General features: G+C 37.8%; 4 protein-coding genes across 6 annotated transcripts; all 4 read left to right on the top strand.

The window, feature by feature from the left end:
- The first annotated feature begins 670 nt into the window (after positions 1 to 670).
- Positions 671 to 3,981, top strand: mkrn4 (makorin, ring finger protein, 4). 2 transcript variants are annotated; one of them, XM_067413817.1, is made up of 8 exons: positions 671 to 821; positions 1,676 to 1,807; positions 1,884 to 2,167; positions 2,249 to 2,382; positions 2,474 to 2,715; positions 2,796 to 2,906; positions 2,993 to 3,110; positions 3,237 to 3,981. In XM_067413817.1, exons 1-8 carry the CDS (start codon positions 688 to 690, stop codon positions 3,354 to 3,356), a joined length of 1,275 nt encoding a protein of 424 aa, XP_067269918.1. In that variant the 5' UTR covers positions 671 to 687; the 3' UTR covers positions 3,357 to 3,981. The 2 variants fall into 2 exon arrangements, with proteins under 2 accessions (XP_067269918.1, XP_067269919.1); XM_067413818.1 differs by lacking the exon at positions 671 to 821 and adding an exon at positions 1,088 to 1,247.
- A 221-nt stretch (positions 3,982 to 4,202) lies between these two features.
- Positions 4,203 to 8,435, top strand: fance (FA complementation group E). Of its 2 annotated transcripts, none has more exons than XM_067413816.1 (10): positions 4,203 to 4,618; positions 5,652 to 6,216; positions 6,743 to 6,787; positions 6,872 to 6,928; positions 7,009 to 7,152; positions 7,400 to 7,523; positions 7,627 to 7,702; positions 7,836 to 7,902; positions 7,974 to 8,099; positions 8,188 to 8,435. In XM_067413816.1, the coding sequence occupies exons 1-10, from the start codon at positions 4,416 to 4,418 to the stop codon at positions 8,290 to 8,292; spliced, it is 1,512 nt and encodes a 503-aa protein (XP_067269917.1). In that variant the 5' UTR covers positions 4,203 to 4,415; the 3' UTR covers positions 8,293 to 8,435. The 2 variants fall into 2 exon arrangements, with proteins under 2 accessions (XP_067269917.1, XP_067269916.1); XM_067413815.1 differs by having other exon boundaries at positions 7,400 to 7,529.
- Positions 8,436 to 9,082: 647 nt separating this feature from the next.
- Positions 9,083 to 11,779, top strand: rpl10a (ribosomal protein L10a). Its single transcript, XM_067413820.1, has 6 exons — positions 9,083 to 9,166; positions 9,590 to 9,661; positions 10,068 to 10,148; positions 10,554 to 10,702; positions 10,815 to 10,987; positions 11,562 to 11,779. The coding sequence occupies exons 1-6, from the start codon at positions 9,162 to 9,164 to the stop codon at positions 11,730 to 11,732; spliced, it is 651 nt and encodes a 216-aa protein (XP_067269921.1). The 5' UTR covers positions 9,083 to 9,161; the 3' UTR covers positions 11,733 to 11,779.
- Positions 11,780 to 12,847: 1,068 nt separating this feature from the next.
- Positions 12,848 to 17,359, top strand: si:ch211-163l21.11 (inositol 1,4,5-triphosphate receptor associated 2). The gene is made up of 10 exons (XM_067412675.1): positions 12,848 to 12,855; positions 12,978 to 13,005; positions 13,530 to 13,670; positions 13,753 to 13,884; positions 14,002 to 14,146; positions 14,236 to 14,279; positions 14,394 to 14,444; positions 14,546 to 14,664; positions 16,391 to 16,519; positions 17,031 to 17,359. The coding sequence occupies exons 2-10, from the start codon at positions 12,985 to 12,987 to the stop codon at positions 17,158 to 17,160; spliced, it is 912 nt and encodes a 303-aa protein (XP_067268776.1). The 5' UTR covers positions 12,848 to 12,855; positions 12,978 to 12,984; the 3' UTR covers positions 17,161 to 17,359.
- Positions 17,360 to 18,593: the final 1,234 nt, after the last annotated feature.

Here is an 18,593-nt window from a genome sequence, read left to right as displayed (position 1 = left end):
AATTCAATTAGAGTTACTAATGAAAATGTTAACAAAGGAGGTTAAATCAGATTTTTTTTTTTTTTTTTTTTTGGTAAACAAGGATATGTTGAATAATATTTTCCCTCCATACATAAAGTGGTAAAAAGAATCAGATGCAATTTTTTACTGCCAGTAAGAAGAAATACATGTTTTTACTACAGTATATGGATCTAGAATTTTAGTTTTAAATATAACTATTTCTGTGTTTTTAGAGGTTAACCCTGCCTGGTTTAAATATTTGGAAATGATTAAAAGTTGAAAACATGCGTTAGAAATGTAGAAAAATAATCAAAAAGTAATTAAATTTAATCAGGTACAGTACTTCAATAAAGTCATTAAAATATATTACATTACATTTACTTATTACATTTTAAATAGGGTAACTTGTAATCTATAAACTATTACATTTCCAAAGTAACCTTCACAACACTGATATTATATTATATTTTATTATTATATTATATTATATTATATTATATTTATTATATTATTATATATTATATTTATTATATAATATTATCCAATAAAAAAGGTAATAGAAAAAAATAACGTGCATCGGTTGACTGAACCGATGCTGATGCTGCTCAGAAAGAATCGTTTACTGGAATTGACTCGGACCATCAATTCATCACGATTAAGATGCATCCCTGTCCATCACACGTCCAAATGGGAAGGCCCCGCCCAACAATTATAAAAGTGTGTCTGTCATTAGCCATTCATCAGACAAAGAGGGACAGGCGCGACATGGAAAGGGACGCACAATCATCCAAAGGCTCAGGAGACAACAGTGCAGTTTGTAGGTGGGTATGGTCGTTCATCAACTGCTAGCATTTGCTCTAGTGTGCAGATCAGTGGTGTGGTTTGCTGCAGTATCATCAAGCAAACGAATAGGATAAAAATATATAAAGAAAAAATATATGTTCGTTTAAAATAATTGTGAGGTCAAGGCTCATTGTATAGATCTGCCGAAGTCGTCCTTATTTTTTTTCTTCCTTTTTTTTTTTTTAATTCTACAGAAAAGACACGGACGTCCCTGGTTGGCCAGCGCGCGTTCTGCGTGACGTAGGTCTCCTGCGCTTCACGCTCTCGCCAACTCTTCTGTCCGTTTACTCGCTCCGACAACCGCATTAAATCAAGTTTTGGGAGGCTTTAAAAATGGATCGGTACCGCATACCTTATAGACATGCGAGAAAGTCCAACTCAAACGTGGAAAGAGAAGTTTGCAGGTAGTTTTGGGCTTTAGACTGTATGAAAACTCCGTTTTTAGCTCCGATCATCTGTTTGAAAGAGTGACTTTTCCTGCTTTAACGTTTCTCAGCGCTGATGTTTACATCCGGTTAAGGCAGCGAGCGATTTGTTTTCGTTCTAGTAGAAAGAGTAGTGCTGTTACAACAAACTATTACAAATATACTTTTGGACGGCAAAGTAGTAGGGGAAAAAAACCGTTCCAAGGCTTGTTACTGAATGTGTAAAGACCAACAGTTTTCGTTAAGTACGTTACCGTAGTCAATAACAACACGAACGATCGAGGGCTCAAAACGACTCCATTGTTTTCCTTTTTAATTGTTGAATGTTGTAGCTTTTCGAAAATTTGTGAAAATGTTGCTGCAGTTGTAAACAAACGTTTTATATCGTTGGATGTTGTGTTTTGCAGGCAGTTCATCAATGGTTCTTGTCGCTATGGTCCGAGCTGTTACTATCTGCACGAGTTTCCTACAGTCCCGTCATTTCAGGTCCATTGTAGGTACTTCCAAAAAGGTGGATGCTGGTTTGGAGACCGATGCAGGTAAGCAGCCAGCTGGCCTTTTTCTATAGCAGTGTGTATGAACAGCAGTATACACACTTCATCTTTCAAATTGCAGGTATCTTCATGTGCCACAAGCGGGTGAAGGCTCTTCAGGGAGCAGCAGACGTGGTTCAGCACCGGCCGTTTTCCCATCTGCACAGGCGGGCCGTTCTCTGGCTGACCGCCGGGGATCTGAGCCCTCTCTTCTCCCACCTCAAGGAGCCTACAGCCTGAACCGGAGGGGCTCTGAGCCGCTGGTCACAAGTATGAGCGTGCTGCAGCAGAATTTTGAACGCTTGACCACAGGAATTGCAGAGGAAGAAGAGTTTGGGTTTGTGGAGGATGTACCTCCCCAGCAAGGTATTAATGTTTATTCAGAATTGTTTTTTAAACCGCACATTGTTTTCCTTGTATGGTTTTTAATTTTGTTGTCCTCTTCAGGTGCCTCGAGAACGCTGCAACACCGCGGTTCTGCAGACTCAAGTTCTTCACATAACTACAGATCAGCTAGCTTTGGGCTGGGTGCAGCTCCTGCTGAAGTCCAAAAATTAATCGTGTCTGAAGCTAAAACACAGGTCACAAAATTGATGCATTTTCTGGAGCTTGTAGACAGTGCTTTTTAGGTTTCATCAGCCCTAGGTTTAATGAAGTGTTATTGGATTATAGGTGACCAGTTTGCCAGAGAGACTAGATCAGGGTGGTGCCGCAGTTTCAATGGAGCAGCAACATTCAAGGGCCTTTGACCAAAGCAAAGATGTGGCTTGTGGCATCTGCATGGACAAGATTTCTGAGAAATCTACCGCTCAGGAGCGGCGCTACGGCATCCTACCCAACTGCAATCATGCTTTCTGCATCAGCTGCATCGTTACCTGGAGAAAAACGAAGGACTTCCAGGAGGATGTCATCAAGTGAGAGTGCCTCGCTCCCCTCCTCTGTTTTTCTTGTATGAATGTTTTTGTATTAACTAAATGTATTTGTTTTTAAACAGGGGCTGCCCACAATGCAGAGTGAAATCCTCCTTTTACATTCCCAGCAAGCACTGGGTTTGTGACGGGGAGGAAAAAGCATCATTGATAGCCTCTTTCAAAGAAAGAAGCAGGTTAGACTGGTTCGCATTTGTGCGGTCAAGTCTGTAATGGTTTGTTTGACCCTTTGCATTGATTCTGGAATTCTGTTTATCTCTAGCAAATTAAAGTGCACTTTCTTCATGCGTCATGGATGCTGCCCTTTTAAAACAGAGTGCATCTACAGTCATGACGTGCCCCCTAATCACACACACCGTCGCAGGCGCTCAACTCCCAGGGTAACACCTTTCTTTTGTTGCTTTATTTTATGTCCTATGTTTGTGGAAGGTTGTTTGCTTTTTTTTATGGAAAATGTTTGCTATGCTGCCTCGCAGTGCAGGTCATAATTAATCTGATGTTTTCAGGACACAGCTGATATGTTGGAAGATTTGGGGATTGATGGCCTCCAAATTTGGAGCTACATATTTGCCCTAACTCTATTGGATGAAGACGATGATGACTTTCTGGATTTTCTTGACGACTAAGGACCTTCTAGAGTCATGTATATGTTGGCTCAGCCTTGAGTGAACTTTGCTTATCTTCTGCACTGAAATCTAATGGTCCCTTTTTAGGGTTGGCTTCACTTTAGCCAGCCCTACACGTTTGGCTAATTGTTTAGCCATGTAGACTTAGTATGTCTGTTTCTGTATGAGTGTGACGTGTCTCTTGCCTTTAGTTTAAGGAGGTTGGTGAAAGTTTGAATGCTCGGATCTCAAATTGAGTCTATATCTTCAGGTTTAGTTGGGGAAGGGACTATGGCAAAAAGTTGGAAAAAAAGTTAATTGAATGCATGGTCACTTATTTCAGCTAGCTTTTTCACTGTTGGTCATTTAATTCTTCATCTGTGCTGCTTCCTGATTGTTGCACCCTCTTGTTTGATACCTTTTTGTATGAAATCAGATTTTAATATTTTGTGTACTTCCTAGTTTATTATATTGCCAGTATTCTGCCAAACAACACTAAGTGTGCAACCTGTCAGCAGGCTTGATATACTGTTCTCTTCAGCAGTGTTAACAGGTTATACCAGTGTCACATTTTATGACTTTTAGTACATGTTTGTATTCATTCAAAGAAAAGCGAAAATAAAAAATTGTTCCACTGTTTGCCTCACTTGATCCTCTAGCTTTTATTTGTGCTTTGTGCTGCCAGTCATGTAGCAACGAATGCTTTTGAGGAAGGTAGGAGGGACATATTAATCTATATCCCTAACAACTAAATTGTAAAATTAAGATTTCAGAATGGCGTCAGAGGTTTTTTATTTTATTTTTCTAGTTCCCCTCCGGGCCTGCAGGTGTCACCAGAGTGCCATAAGCGTTTGCTTGGAGCCGCATAAAGAACTCATTCGAAACATTTCGCACAACAGTGCCTTCATGAGCTTGGTGTTATGATCTGTCGTTGTTAAACTAATTTGTTATTGCTGTATTTGGGAACGCTACGACTTAGTTTTTTAAACATGACAGTAGTAGCAAGTGACTTACATAAATGTCATTATATAGCTCGGTGTTAATAGTAAGCTTCGTGCGTGACGTGATTTAAGTCCAGTGATGGATCTGGAAGGTCTATTACAGCGTTTTGACGGACGGTTCCTGTTGCTGGTTCACTCTTTGCATTTAGGATCAGCCGGGGCGAATAATGCGCACATAGTTTTCAATAAACAGCGCAGATGTGATCCAGATTTCACCCTTGCTCCGTTTTTAGAGACGTTGTGCCAGCAGGAAGTATGTGTGCGCGAGGACGCGCTCGTTCTGTAAGTAAGTTTTTGTTATTGCCACTCGTTCTGTCATAAATTACACGCAAAATAATCTCGCAAAGTCACTCGCAATTTGTGAAAAAATGTACTTAAGTAATTTTATTTTATTTTGGCTTTCATTTTGATTTCCCCAAGTAACCGTGCCTATTAAGGTTGGATAAGGTCTGGTATAATTAAAAGGATAAACTCGACTGAAAATAACGGCTTTCCACTTTATGTATAGAAATTAAATGCCTATCAACACTTCACTTATAATCAGTGTTGGGGAAAGTTAATTTAAAAAGTAATACATTTCGCGTTAGTTTTCTCATTTGGGCTGATCTTGTTTTATTTTAATAACAAATCTATTTTGGGGCAAAGCTAAAGGCCCTTTAACACCAACATATGAAATAAAAAGCATCACAGCTGAAGGGAATGCAAATGCACTTGAGTACAATAGGGCTCAGCTCAAACCTTTCTGCTGTGCTGCCATTCTGGATTTAAGAAGAATGGGATGCAGGAGAAAGTTTAACATTCACTTCACCAATAAAACCAAGCATCTTGATTAATTTTCACTTATGGTTTAACTGAATCATTGAAGGTTAGCAGCAAGTACATTGATACACAAAGTGAGATTAAATGGGTAAAATCATGTTAATTTACCATATTTACTTATTGAAAGTTTTAGTAATGCTTTTTTGTTTAAGTGAGATGAGTAAATGCCTGCTCACATTTAATCTAGAAGGACAATGCCCATCATGTTTACACTCAATGCTCTGCTCTTAACTCAGATATTTTGTTATACGTTTAAAAGTAATGTAAACTAATGTAACTTTACTTGTTATTTGAAACAAGTTACTTGTAATACATTACCCCCAGGCCCCAACACTGCTTATAATAATTTACACAATATAAATATACATGCATTTGTATTTATCAGCAAAAGAGATGAATGCAACATTCGAAGATCTCTTGTTTGATGGGCCAGCTGTCACTACTTTTATTTGACTTACTAGGACGTTTCAGTGTTTTTTTTTGGTTTGTTTTACAGGAAACCTTTGGTGTGCATGTTTTCAGAAGGCTTTAAGCGAAATCTGCTGTGCTTTCTGCATCTGATTCACCCTGGACTTCCCAACGACAGTGTTCTCCACCTGCTTCGATGTATGACTCAGGATGACGGGGAAAATCAGTGGTCTGGTGCCTTAATCAAGCAGCTCCAAAGAGATATTGAGGGCACTAGGAAAGGGACCCTCCTTACCTCAAAGTGTACAGAGACACTTAAGAATCTCTGTTCGAGATTCAGGAATAATGATGCAAAGGGAAGATGGGCCTCTTGTTTTGAGGGGCTTAAAACAGAGGATAAAGAGACTGACTTGAACGTTTTATATCAGAAAAAAAGGAAAAGTGACAACATGGATCATGATGGAGATGCCCAGGAAGATCCTCTAAGTAAAAGGGTAAAGATGGATTTCTCGCCAAGTAAAGAAGAAGAGAGGTTGACTGAAGAGGAGGAACATAACACAAGAACAATACAGCAGAACCAGAGTGCTTCCTCTGTATCACAGGCTCATTCAGATCTGTTGGGCTCTTCAAAAAACCTGCCAGACCACATGAAGGTAAAATGGACTTCAGTGCAGTTAAATAGATTTTTCATTAAACGTACATTAAAATACACCATTAAAAGTTCACGTAGAGTTCCACTGATCTCGGTAACATTTTACAATAAGGTCTCATTTGTTTACATTAGTTAATCCATCAACTAACATGAACTAACAATGAGCAATATATTGTTACAGCATTTATTAACTTTTGTAAAAAAAAATCATGTTAGTTCAAAGTGCATTAACTAATTAATGTTAAAAGACACAACATTCAACCTTAAAATGTTTTAGCAAATGTTGAAATTAGCCTTAACTAAGATCAATAAATGGTGCAGAAGTACGGTTAATTTTTAGTTCAGGTTAACTAATGTAGTTACGTGATGTTAACAAATAAAACCTTATTGTGAAGTGTTAACATAATCTGTTTATACATAAACCTCAGGAAAGTTGCTGTTCTTCAGGATTACAAAAAAAATGGATTGATGTTCTTGTTTCAGAATTTATGGATGAATTTCTAACATTTTACCATTCCACTTTTTAGGCTGCCATTCCTGTTATTAAAGAATTACTTGATACAGAGTCAGTGGTAAGAAATATTTGTTTTATTATGCAATTGTAACTGCTATAAATCATTACATTTATATAACTATTTATTGATTTTTCTTCACAGTGGGATGAGAGTTCTGTGTCTGCTCTGAAAGTATTTCATGAATGTGACCCCGATGAGGTTTGTGGTTTCAGAAGCAAATGAAATGTGTTACTCTATAAATGTTTCCATCAGTATAAATGAGTTGGATCTGATCACAGGTGGAGGTATTGTGTTCACTGCTGTGTTTGTCTGAAGCATCTGAACAGAGTTTACCTCAGTTCTGTAGCTGTCTTTTGGAACTGTCCCCAGACCTCAGTCACAGCACTGCTTCTGCTGTGATCACACACCTGCTGCTCAACAAGGTCAGTGTGTTTGTTTGTTACAGGTTACAATTTTAATCATAATAACGGGAGTCAGATCATCAACAGGGAACACCTTTGTTTTAAGTAACATTTTTGGTATCACTTTACTATAAGCTTTTATTAGTTAGCATTAGTTAACATGAAATATTATTTAAATAAATAGTTTCTTATATAGATATTTTAATATTTGATTATTGCTTGAATAAAAGCTCAGTTGCACATATAGTTATGTATTTCTCTGTCTCAGATTGTGTCCCTTGCAGAAGCTGCCTCTCGTTGTTTGGTAACAGCCGTGACGTCTCTTTGCACTCGCTACCCCAGGCCGACCTGCCAGGCTCTGATAGAACCGGTTTTACGGAAGGGACAAACTGGTACGAGTATGTTGTTTTTGTCCTGCATATCAAAGTTAGCATGCATTTTGTTTGTATTTTACTCATATTCTCATATACTACACTAATTGTATGTTTTCTTTAGGAAGCGCCCAGGCAGAGTTACTCTGTAGACTGATAGTGGACTGCCTTGAGCCACATCACAGGATTTTTGTATTTCGGTCAGTCTGAATATTACAAATTCACTGTTAGAAAGAAAACAGCCTTAGTAATTGTTGAAAAATACCTTGCTTGGGTTGAGTAACAGGTTTACAGAGTTTTACTAACCATAGACATTTTGCATTCGAATCTTAGGACAGCACTTGGAGTGTCCTGGGATGAGGGTGTGTTGTCAGTCATCCATGCATTGCTGGATTCAAAGGTACTTCAGAAATCTCTTGCATCGGAAGGGATGTTTTAGTCTCATGTTAATGCTTTCTGTTATGTTCACAGCTTGATCTGAGTGAGGAGGATTTCTCTCTCTTCACTGACCAGCTTTGCAGCCAGTCTCCACATTTTAGCAAATCTATGAAGTTCGCCAAGATGTTGCTGAGTGTCTTAACCAAATATCAGACACATGTGAGTATAACTATAGTATATGGAAATAATTCACGTTAAAAGCTATTGTTAAACTGCTAATAATGTTTTTTTTATTTTTGCATTTCAGGTGAATCCTGCATGCCACCACACACTTTCCAGTTGCCTGTCTTTCAATGAAACCTTCCTCAAGAAATCATTGCTGGCTGCATTAAAACGGATTGAATTGATCTGATTGTATTATTTTGTAAATATATTTTGTGATCATTTTTTTAAATAAATGTAATAAAAATGTATGCATACTGTATTAATTTTGAATGAGTTAAAATCAAAATTTGATTATCAAATTATTTATTAAACTTCATATTTTCAATTGAATTTGTGTAATTGAAATGCTTTGTTCTGGACAAAAATAAAAACTAAATACTATGGCATCATCTTAGATTTGAAACCTTAAATAGAAACTTAAAATTCTATAAGTGTGGTAGTTTTAGAGCTGTTGAGAAAAAAAAAATTCCCAGCAATTTCTATATTCTCAAATGTCAGTGGCACAACTGCAAACATGGCTCTTTTATTATGAATTGACGAGGTAATAACAGCAATCATGATAATTCATTGTCCAGTGAAAAGATTTGTAGATCTCTCAAATACTGGTACTAACTGCTAATAAAGCAGGTACACTCTCCATGTCAGGTGGTACAAATATTTGGTTGTATTGCCTGACATAAAATCAGCCAATACATGAATTTAAACACTGAAATGTTATATACAACTTAAACTTGTTTAAACATGGTTAATGACTCAAAATGTGCATTACATCAGTTTAAAAAAACAAATTAAACACCTTTTTTAAACTTAATTTGTAAATAACTCGTTTATATATATATAAAAAAAAAACATTTTCCATCATACAAATTTTAGTACATTTATTGGGATTGTAAATGTCAAACAAATGTATGTACTCTCTTATGCACGTTTCTGTGGCCACAACAATCATGGCGGCTCCAGAGGTCCGTTTTACACACTCGGGCGCATATATTCAGCGCAACTTCCCTTCGTCCTTCCTTTTTCAGAGCTCCGTGTGAAGGGAGACATCACGGCAAAATGAGGCACGTGAGAAATATTCTTAAAAATGTATATATATAACGTGTTTAATTCCCGATTCATTCTTATTTAACTGTTAAATGTGTATATAATGAAATATAGCGTCAAGAAATGTTATACGGACATCATAATGTTTCTTGACGATCTCGTACCGTTTTTGAGAGCTGACGCGCAGTTTAGCGGGCCATCTGCAGTGCAATCCGGTTTAATCTGAGGATTATTTAATTTCATCTGAAATTATAATCGTTTATTCAGATATTATTAATGTGTAGCCTTGTAAATATGGGCATATTGAAGTATTAAAACAGCGTTTGAATGCATGTTAATGATATAGGCACAGGCAGTCTAGCGTAGTCTACTGCGACATTTGTATGCACGAGACACACGAGTATTCATGCAATTAATCATTTTTATTTTATTTTTAACAGCAAGGTCTCAAGAGACACTTTGTACGAGGCTGTTCGGGAGGTCCAGTCTGGTTCCCGTCGCAAGAGGAGAAAGTAAGACTCGGACCATATTGTTTTTCCCAGTAACTGACTGACTTTAATAAGGTTGCATTGTATTACATGCCATTATAGCATTATACCTTTAACTATTATTCATTTGTTAATGTCCCTTTTATTAAGAATCGATTATTTTATTAGCGAACAGTGTTTCGTTGTGCTTGTGAGATTTTGTGCTGGTGTCTTGTACATCAGGACTACTGTTTAATGGACACATATTGAAGCTTGAGCATGCATTTGGTATAGCTACAAATAATTATGTAGTAGTTAGTTACCTAATATGATACTACTCAACTGAATCAGTAACCAACAGTTTATTGGAACTTTTACATGTTGGAATTGTTGTTTATCTGAACGGCAACTTGTAAATGGGATATTTATAATAATGACTTTTCTATTTAAGGTTTCTTGAGACTGTGGAACTGCAGATCAGCTTGAAGAACTACGATCCCCAGAAGGACAAGCGTTTCTCAGGCACCGTCAGGTTCGGACCTTTACTGTATCACCCAGCCTTCTCACTGCTTGCCCTTTGATTTGCCTGAATCTATGAATGATTTGACATGAGTTAGCCACTTGATTAAATTGCGTGAATGGGCAGGTTAAAGGCAGGCATTGGAGAACAGTCTCGGGTAGTCTGTCTCAACCACCCATTATTGGGGTTGAAGCAGACGGACCCCTACCCTGGGTCTTAAAACATGAGGGGAGGCTATAGGTGACTGTTTTCATGCTGTCGTACCTAAGCCGACCATTTTGTTAAATGCCTGTGCTATCAACACCTGATGCCAGCTGAGGTGGTATGGGTAAGACTCTTCTGATCTGCCTCACATGGATCGAAATGGGTCTGATATGCTTATGTTTGTCAGTCAGTCTAATCCATCACTCTGCACAGGCTGAAGACCACCCCGCGCCCCAAGTTCTCCGTGTGTGTCCTTGGTGACCAACAGCATTGTGATGAAGCCAAAGCCGCCGAGTTCCCACACATGGACATTGAGGCTCTTAAAAAGCTCAACAAGAACAAGAAAATGGTCAAGAAGCTGGGTGAGTTTCCTCTGGAGATTTGTGGTCAACAGTACATTAGACCTGCCTGTGCTCATTGCTATAGCTCATTCTGGATTGAGTCTGCATATTGATCTTGTGGTTCTCTTTTTAGCAAAAAAGTACGATGCTTTCCTGGCCTCTGAATCTCTGATCAAGCAGATTCCTCGTATCTTGGGACCTGGCCTCAACAAGGCTGGAAAGTTTCCCTCTCTGCTCACCCATAATGAGAACCTGGTTACCAAGGTGGATGAAGTGAAGTCCACCATCAAATTCCAGATGAAGAAGGTATATTTATATTGATGAAAATGCATCACTTTTTTTTGCTGCTTCAGCATGCACTAGCTTTTTAAAGTTTGGGTTCTTTTTTCCCCTCTTTATAATTGTCTTTTAACCAAATGTATTGTGACAGTAAAGACATTTGTTACAAAAGATATGATGCTGTTGGAACTTTTCTATTCACCAAACAATACTGAAGAATAAAAAAAAAAATAGCGTAATTACTTGAGCACATTACTTGCTCATGTGATTGAAGACTGGAGTAACGATGGCTTTGTCACCACCGGAATGCATTCCATAGTTAATTTAAATGAAAAATTTCACAACATTACTGTTTGTATCTTCAATTAGGTGAATGCAGCCTTGATAACCATGAGACTTTTTGTTCTCGTTTTTGTAAAAAAAAAAAAAAAAATCTTACCCCAAATTTATGAACGCTAGTGTACATTTAAATTCTTTTAAAACTTTTCACTGCAATATGTTTTACATACAAATTGAGATATTTTAAGACCTTGATTGTATTTGTCCAAAATGTATGCTTGAACATTTGAGAAGTTTCTAACGTCGTCTCTGTCATGTCCAGGTTCTGTGTCTGGCTGTGGGTGTTGGTCATGTCAGGATGACTGAGGAAGAGCTGGTCTACAACATCCACCTGGCTGTGAACTTCCTGGTGTCTCTGCTGAAGAAGAACTGGCAGAACGTCAGAGCTCTCTACATCAAGAGCACCATGGGAAAGCCACAGCGCCTCTATTAGAGACTTTGTTCCATAATTTTCTACAATAAATGTGGAGTTGGTCCAAATACTTGTTTTTGTCTCTTTCTTAATGTCTTTCATGAACTTTTTTTTTTATTGCAAATTTTCCAGTCCAATCTTCCCAGTGCTCTCATTTTCAAAATGCCATCAAAGTATCTTGTCCAAATCAAGTTTCTCAAAAGGTGTATGTAGTTTTAAGCTGTATGTAGTCCATAGAAAAAAGCTGAATTATAGACTTGTTTATACATCTAGGCACCTTCTTGTGTATTGAAGCACACCATGCTGAGTACATTTGTGAATCTGTCTTGAAATGCATAATTATTATTTTTTGCCAGTAATGGCTTTGTCACACTAGTGTTTGTGGCAGCCATTACATGTCTTAAACAGCCTTATTAGCCTCATCTATCTCTTAATGAGATTATGTAGTGCCTGTTAGGAGCAAGAAGAGGTTGAGAGCAAGAAATCAGTAAATGTCATGGTAAGCAAGCGTTCGTCTTTTATTTACCATACTTTGATTTGTGGTTGTTACCTTGAGCAGAGCAGTAAGTCTGTTGTCCAATGCGTTTATTGTGGTATGAAGGAGTTTCTGTAATTTTAGATGGTAGTTTTTTTGTTCATGGAGGTCATCAATATGTATGCAGAATTCATAGCTTTAATACATAGAAATATTGTTTTTTGCTTCCCAATGGTGCTGCAGAACGAATATATACTTAAGTTGGCCTGCTACATTCTAAATCTTGTATAGTTTTAGACTAAAATCTTATTTTGGGAGTAAATTCAGATTAGTTTATATGATTAGATTTTCATAACTTTGAGGTAAAATGGTCATCTAATCCATTCCTATCAATCTATCTATATATTTATAGTATTATTTACTGTTATTTGTTTAAATGTTAATGGTCAGGCCTGTGAAGACCTGCAAGTTCTGACCAACAACCAAACAGAGAACAGCGAGAATGACTTTGAGGAAGGTAATACTTAAATAAAACCATTTACTCACAATACATCCTGCTTATTAATCAAGGTATATTACTATTTAAGTGACTTTCTCTTCTGAAGGTTCTAGACACGAGGAACAAATTTACTCAGAAGAGCTGTCTGTTGAGAGGCTTGGTCTTAACAGGTGGTTTACTCAGAAAAGCTAGCTATATTTATAAAATATCCCTAGTCATTTATTTATACATCCAAATATGATTCTTGCTTTGTGGACATTAATTCCTATAATGTCTTACTTTACTCCATCAGTGTTGAAATGACAGAGGAGGAACTGGAGGTAAGTCCTTTAAATAAAAAAAATGTATTTAATGTTTTGAAGACTCTCCGTTTTTTTAAAACTGTGGCATAACTTAATTGTTTTCCATGAAGATTCTCTATCTAAATAATCATTTATCATTTTTATGGCTGACCATATTCAAAAGTAAGTTTTGAAGAAAACAAATTGCTCACCTTTGAAACAGGGATTCTCAAACTTTTTTCTCAGCTGAACACCTTTGACATAAAATACTTAACAGAAGTACACCCTAATATTTTTGTTAATATTTAAATAATTTAACCATTCACATTTGTTGTTCTCTGATGTCACAGGATATGCATGTAAACAAATAAAATGTTTAATCTAGTTTTAATCACATTTTTTGTGTTTTATTTTAAATGTTTTTATTTCTTTTTAATTAATCCCCTCATGCACCCCAGTTTGGGAAACCCTATTTAAATATATTTCTAAGTATATTAAATATACAGAATATTTCTGAATACATCTATTTTTTTCTTAAATTAATATTTTTGCTGCGATCACAGGTTGCTTTCTCTCAGCTGTCTCTGGCCTTTCGCTGTGACCAGTTCACACTGTGTCAAAGGCTGGAGACGGAGGAACACGCTCGGGACAATGCTGAGGACAACCTCAAACTGGAAGTAGAAAGAGGCATGGAAGTGATTGAGGTATGACTACAGTCTGAGAATGTTTTTTTTTATTTTAATTATTCAGCCTATACCAATTCTTGGACTGCATTTTTGCCACTAGACTCTCAAGGGAATGTGTTTAGATATCAAACGGGCCGGGCTCCTCCAGCGTCTTGAGCTGTGTCTTAACATTATCGGGGGCACCATCGGACGAATTTCCAACACAGCTGAGGTTCTTGGGGCAGTGCATCAGGTATCCATCCATACTTGATTTTACTTTCTGCCAGAGAACATTACAGTGGGTCCTACTAAGTTGGCAGCTCAATAAATGGTCTTTTAATATGTTAAATCCCATTCTGTCTGTGAGTAGGAGGCTAAAGTGAGCCATGCAGTTGATCTGATGGTGGCTCATGTGGAGAACCTGAAGCGCCGCCACGAGAGGAACAGCACTGAATTGGAGGAAATGAAGAAACAGATGGAGAAAAGCAGCAGAGAGCGATATTTCTGTGAACGGGGTAGGAGAACACCCATTCGGTTCACTCATGATGTTGAAGTTGTGATCCTTCCACTAGCATTTTTAAAAAAAGTTTGTGTGTTACTGCAGAGGAAATTGACACTGTTGAAAAGCTGGAAAAAGACCCACAGAAGGTATTGATTGCATACTTGTTCAGTATTATTCTGAAAAAAAAAAATCCCTTTTTGTGGTTTGCTTTCTTATTTACTCAATAATACCTGTCTCTTTATCTTCTGTCTCAATCTCAGCCACAGTTACGGCGTAGAATCAGTGCAAATGTCTTCACAAAGCAAACTCAGGTGCGGTTCCATTCCCTTAATTACATTTTAACCACAATAAACATCTGATATTATCAGTCTAAATTTAGTTTGACTATACTTCGTTTCTCTTTTATTTGAAGAGACAAAAAGTAAAGGAATCAGAAGCTATATTATCTTCAGTGATCACTGAGATCAGTGAAAGAGAATCAAATGCAAAGAAAGCAGACTACACAGAAGACTGCCCTCTATTGGAGACAGGGTAATTTGGATACAGTTTACATTTAAAGTCTTTAGTATGATTGAGTTAGCATTTTCGCACTTAAGATTCCATAGCTTCAGTCAATGGGTTTTTGGTCAAATGCCTGAAATAAGGTTTGTAGATAACATAAGCTCAAGAAATGTTCACGTTTTGATCGATGACATAAAATACATAAGTAAAACCCCACTGATGTTTTTTTAAACATTTTTTAAACATTTTTAACAGTGGCTAAATGGGACTGTCGATCATTAAGGCCTGGTTTCACAGACAGGGCTTATTAAGCTAGGATTAAGCCTTAGATCAATTAGCACATTTAAATCGCTTTTATAAACATGCCTTAAAAAAAACGTTACTGGTGTGCGTTTCAGGTGTCCCCAGAATATGACTGAAGTTTTAGCCCAAAATACCCCACAGATCATTTATCATACCATGTTGTAAGGCCCATTTTTGAATGGAAGGAAAAACATGCTGTTTTTGTGCATGCATCTTTAAATGCAAATGAGTTGCTGCTCCCCACCCCATCTTTCCAGAAGATGGCGGAGCCTACAGCTCATGCCTCGGGAGACTCTGACGAAAACTAAACATCTGTTTGATTTTAATTATCATCTTTATCGCTATGATTTTTGATTATCATCTTTTAATTCTCCACTTAATCACTCAAGTGACATCGCAGTTTTTCTTCATCATGAAAGTTTATTATCTGTATGCGTTTTAAAACCATATCAGTCTAAACTTCTGCTATATGATTTTCTGAGCACACATATTAATATATTAAGCACACGGATAGGAGTCAGACAGCGCATCCCGTGAGTATTAAACTAAGTCCTCTTTAAAGTCTTATTATGTGTAAACTGTCTAACTGTTAAAACTGCCGTTAGCAGCTGTAGGCGGGCCTAAGCACATGTGATGTCACATTGCTAGAATCTGCAAATGGCTTGACACGGCTTATGATTTATGGGGATTATAAAAAAGGAGCGGGTGGATTTTTAGCATTATACAGTATATATATAGTGGTTGTGTACACATGTAAAAGTGAAATTTGCTAAATAGGTCCCCTTCAAGACATAACAATGGCACTGGAATATCTTAAAATATGTCAGTGCCATTGTTATGTCTTGAAGGGGACCTATTTTGCAAATTTCACTTTTACATGTGTACACAACCACTATATATATACTGTTATAGTTTCTTTCAGTTAAAACAGCTCAATAATGCAATTTAGTCTGGGACTAGGTTTAAGCCTTGTTTGTGAAACTGGCATGAACGTCATTACGCCAAACAGGAAAAAAATATTCTTGCTAATATGCTTTCACAGCCTTATGTTTAGAATTGCGCTCTAACTCAGAATTCCAGGGGAAATGACTGAAAGGGTTGTCAGTAGCTTAATGGAGGCGATGTTGAAGAGTGAAATGTGATTGTGGTGTCGTTTTTAGGCGATTGTATTTAAGCTTCAAAATTCAAAAAAGTTGAACAAAACGTGAACAAATCATAAACTTTTGTTGGTCACAGCTTATTCTGTAAAATAATCCAAAAGCCAATGGAAAAATCCCATTGGGTTTTTGCCACGGGTGATGCTAACTTCTGTGTTGTTCTTCCAAAATCATCACTACAGTACTCTATCTGACTTATTCTTACATCTTTTACTCAAAAATATATAAGATATTGGAAGTAAAATAGGATGACTTTTATGGTCTGATACCATATCTAAAGTCTCACATTTCTTAAGGCAAGTAGTACCTCGTGAGGACAGTTCATCACGGACTGTCATGGTGAATAATCCTGAGGAGACATCTTCTGCCCGAATTCTTCCTAGCCAGACTCTAAGACTTGAGCCGGACCCCGTCTATGTAAAAAAGTAGGTTACTTCAAAACATGGGCACATTGCTTTTAAAAATCCTAGAGAAGAACTTTCATAAATTAATTTAATTTATTGTAGCATCACACAAAGAAACCACATGCATTTGGTGATAAGATTTTTGGCACGTTTACATGACATCTATGAACTAAAAGCACTTTTTCTGTACAATTTTTGTGAGTACAGACGACAGCATTGTCAAAATGACCCCTGTTCACATGGATCCACGAAAATGATTAAAAACACATGCCAGGCCAGTAGTTGGCGATGTCGCTATAAAAAAAAAAAACTATAGACTAAACTTGTAATACTTGTGTTTTGGTTTTTCAAAAACTTGCATTTTGAAACCCGTTCTCAAAAGATTGCGTTTTCAGGCCCCAAAAATGGCATTGTCGTGTAAATTTACGTCCAAAAAAGTTTTACAGTTTGTACGGCCCTCTTAGACTGTTGATTTTAGGTTTGCAACAGTCAAATAGTGGTTTATTAACTATGATAATTATTAAAATAACAGAAACACAAGTTCACTGCAAGGGTTACCTCATCAAAGGCTGAGGAGGAAGTCGGCACTGGAGCACAGTCATCCCTGGCTCAAGAGACCTGAGAGCAACCCCAGAGACTGTGATAGATGTGTCAGCTTGTAAGTTTCTCTTAAAGGAAGGGTAGGCAATTTGTTTTTTTAAACAGTTTGTTATACTGGTTGAAACTCTCTTCACATCCTGATAGTCATCAATAATAGAAGTGGTCTAAATATAAAAACATGTACATATATCTTCTGTGGAAGTCACAGGACCAAAAATTTTTTGCCCAATCATTGCATTTGGTCCAGATGCAATAACTGATCTCCAACATACAGTAATCAGGCATAACATTATGATCACTACAGGTGAAATGAATAACACTGATCATCTCGTCATCGCAGCACCTATTAGTGGTTGGGATATATTAGGCAGCAAGTAGAAGCAGGGAAAATGTGCAAGCTTAAGGATTTGAGGGAGCTTTACAAGGGCCAAATTGTGATGGCTAGATGACTGGGTTAGAGGATCTCCAAAACTGCAGCTCATGTGGGGTGTTTCTGTACTGCAGTTGTTAGTATCTATCAAAAGTGCTCCAAGGAAGGAACAGTAGTGAACCGGAGACAGGGTCATGCGGCCAAGGTTCATTGATGCACGTGGGGAGCAAAGCTGGCCCGTGTGGTCCGATCAAACAGACAAGCTACTGTAGTATAAATTGCTCAAGAAGTTAATGCTATTTCTGATTTTAAAAAGTGTCAGAATACACAATGCATCGCAGTTTGTTGTGTATGGGGCTGCATAGCCACAGACCAGTCAAGCATCAGAACTGGGCAATGGAAGAAGCTGGCCTGGTCTGATGAATCACATTTTTTTTTACATCATGTTGATGGCCGGATGGGTGTGCGTCCCTTACCTGGGGAACACATGGGACCGGGATGCTCTATTGGAAGAATGCAAAGCCTGCGGATGTTGCTTTGAGCAATGTTCTGCTGGGAAACCTTGAGTCCTGCCTTCTATGTGGATGTTACTTTGACGTGTACCACCTACCAAAGCATTTTTGCAGACCATGCACAAATGGTTCAGGAATGGTTTGAGGAATTTGATGTGTTGACTTGGCCTCCAAATTCCCCAGATCTCAATCCAGTCGAGCATCTGTGGGATGTGCTGAACAAACAAGTCTGATCCATGAAGGCCCCACCTCGCAACTTACAGGACTTAAATGATCTGCTGCTAACATCTTGGTGCCAGATAACACAGCACACCTTCAGGGGTCTAGTGGAGTCCATGCGTCGATGGGCCGGGGCTATTTTGGCAGCAAAAGGGGATCAACAAAAATATGTCATAATGTTATGCCTGATTGGTGTTTGTATTTCCATACCTTCGTGCATCCTGTTCATGCAGACATCACACGTCATCAGCGCATTCCATAAGGTTATGCAGAGTTGTAGACTCAGTCACCAAGCGCCACACAGTAATGGCAACCCATGACATTCTACCCAGAGCTGTTCACATCCACAGACTCGGATTCATGCATTTCTATGTCAACACTTTTAAAGCCAAAA

Source organism: Pseudorasbora parva, chromosome 13 (genome assembly GCF_024679245.1).
Source record: "Pseudorasbora parva isolate DD20220531a chromosome 13, ASM2467924v1, whole genome shotgun sequence".
In the NCBI taxonomy this organism is placed as follows: domain Eukaryota; kingdom Metazoa; phylum Chordata; class Actinopteri; order Cypriniformes; family Gobionidae; genus Pseudorasbora; species Pseudorasbora parva.
This window is presented reverse-complemented; position numbering and strand designations above follow the sequence as displayed.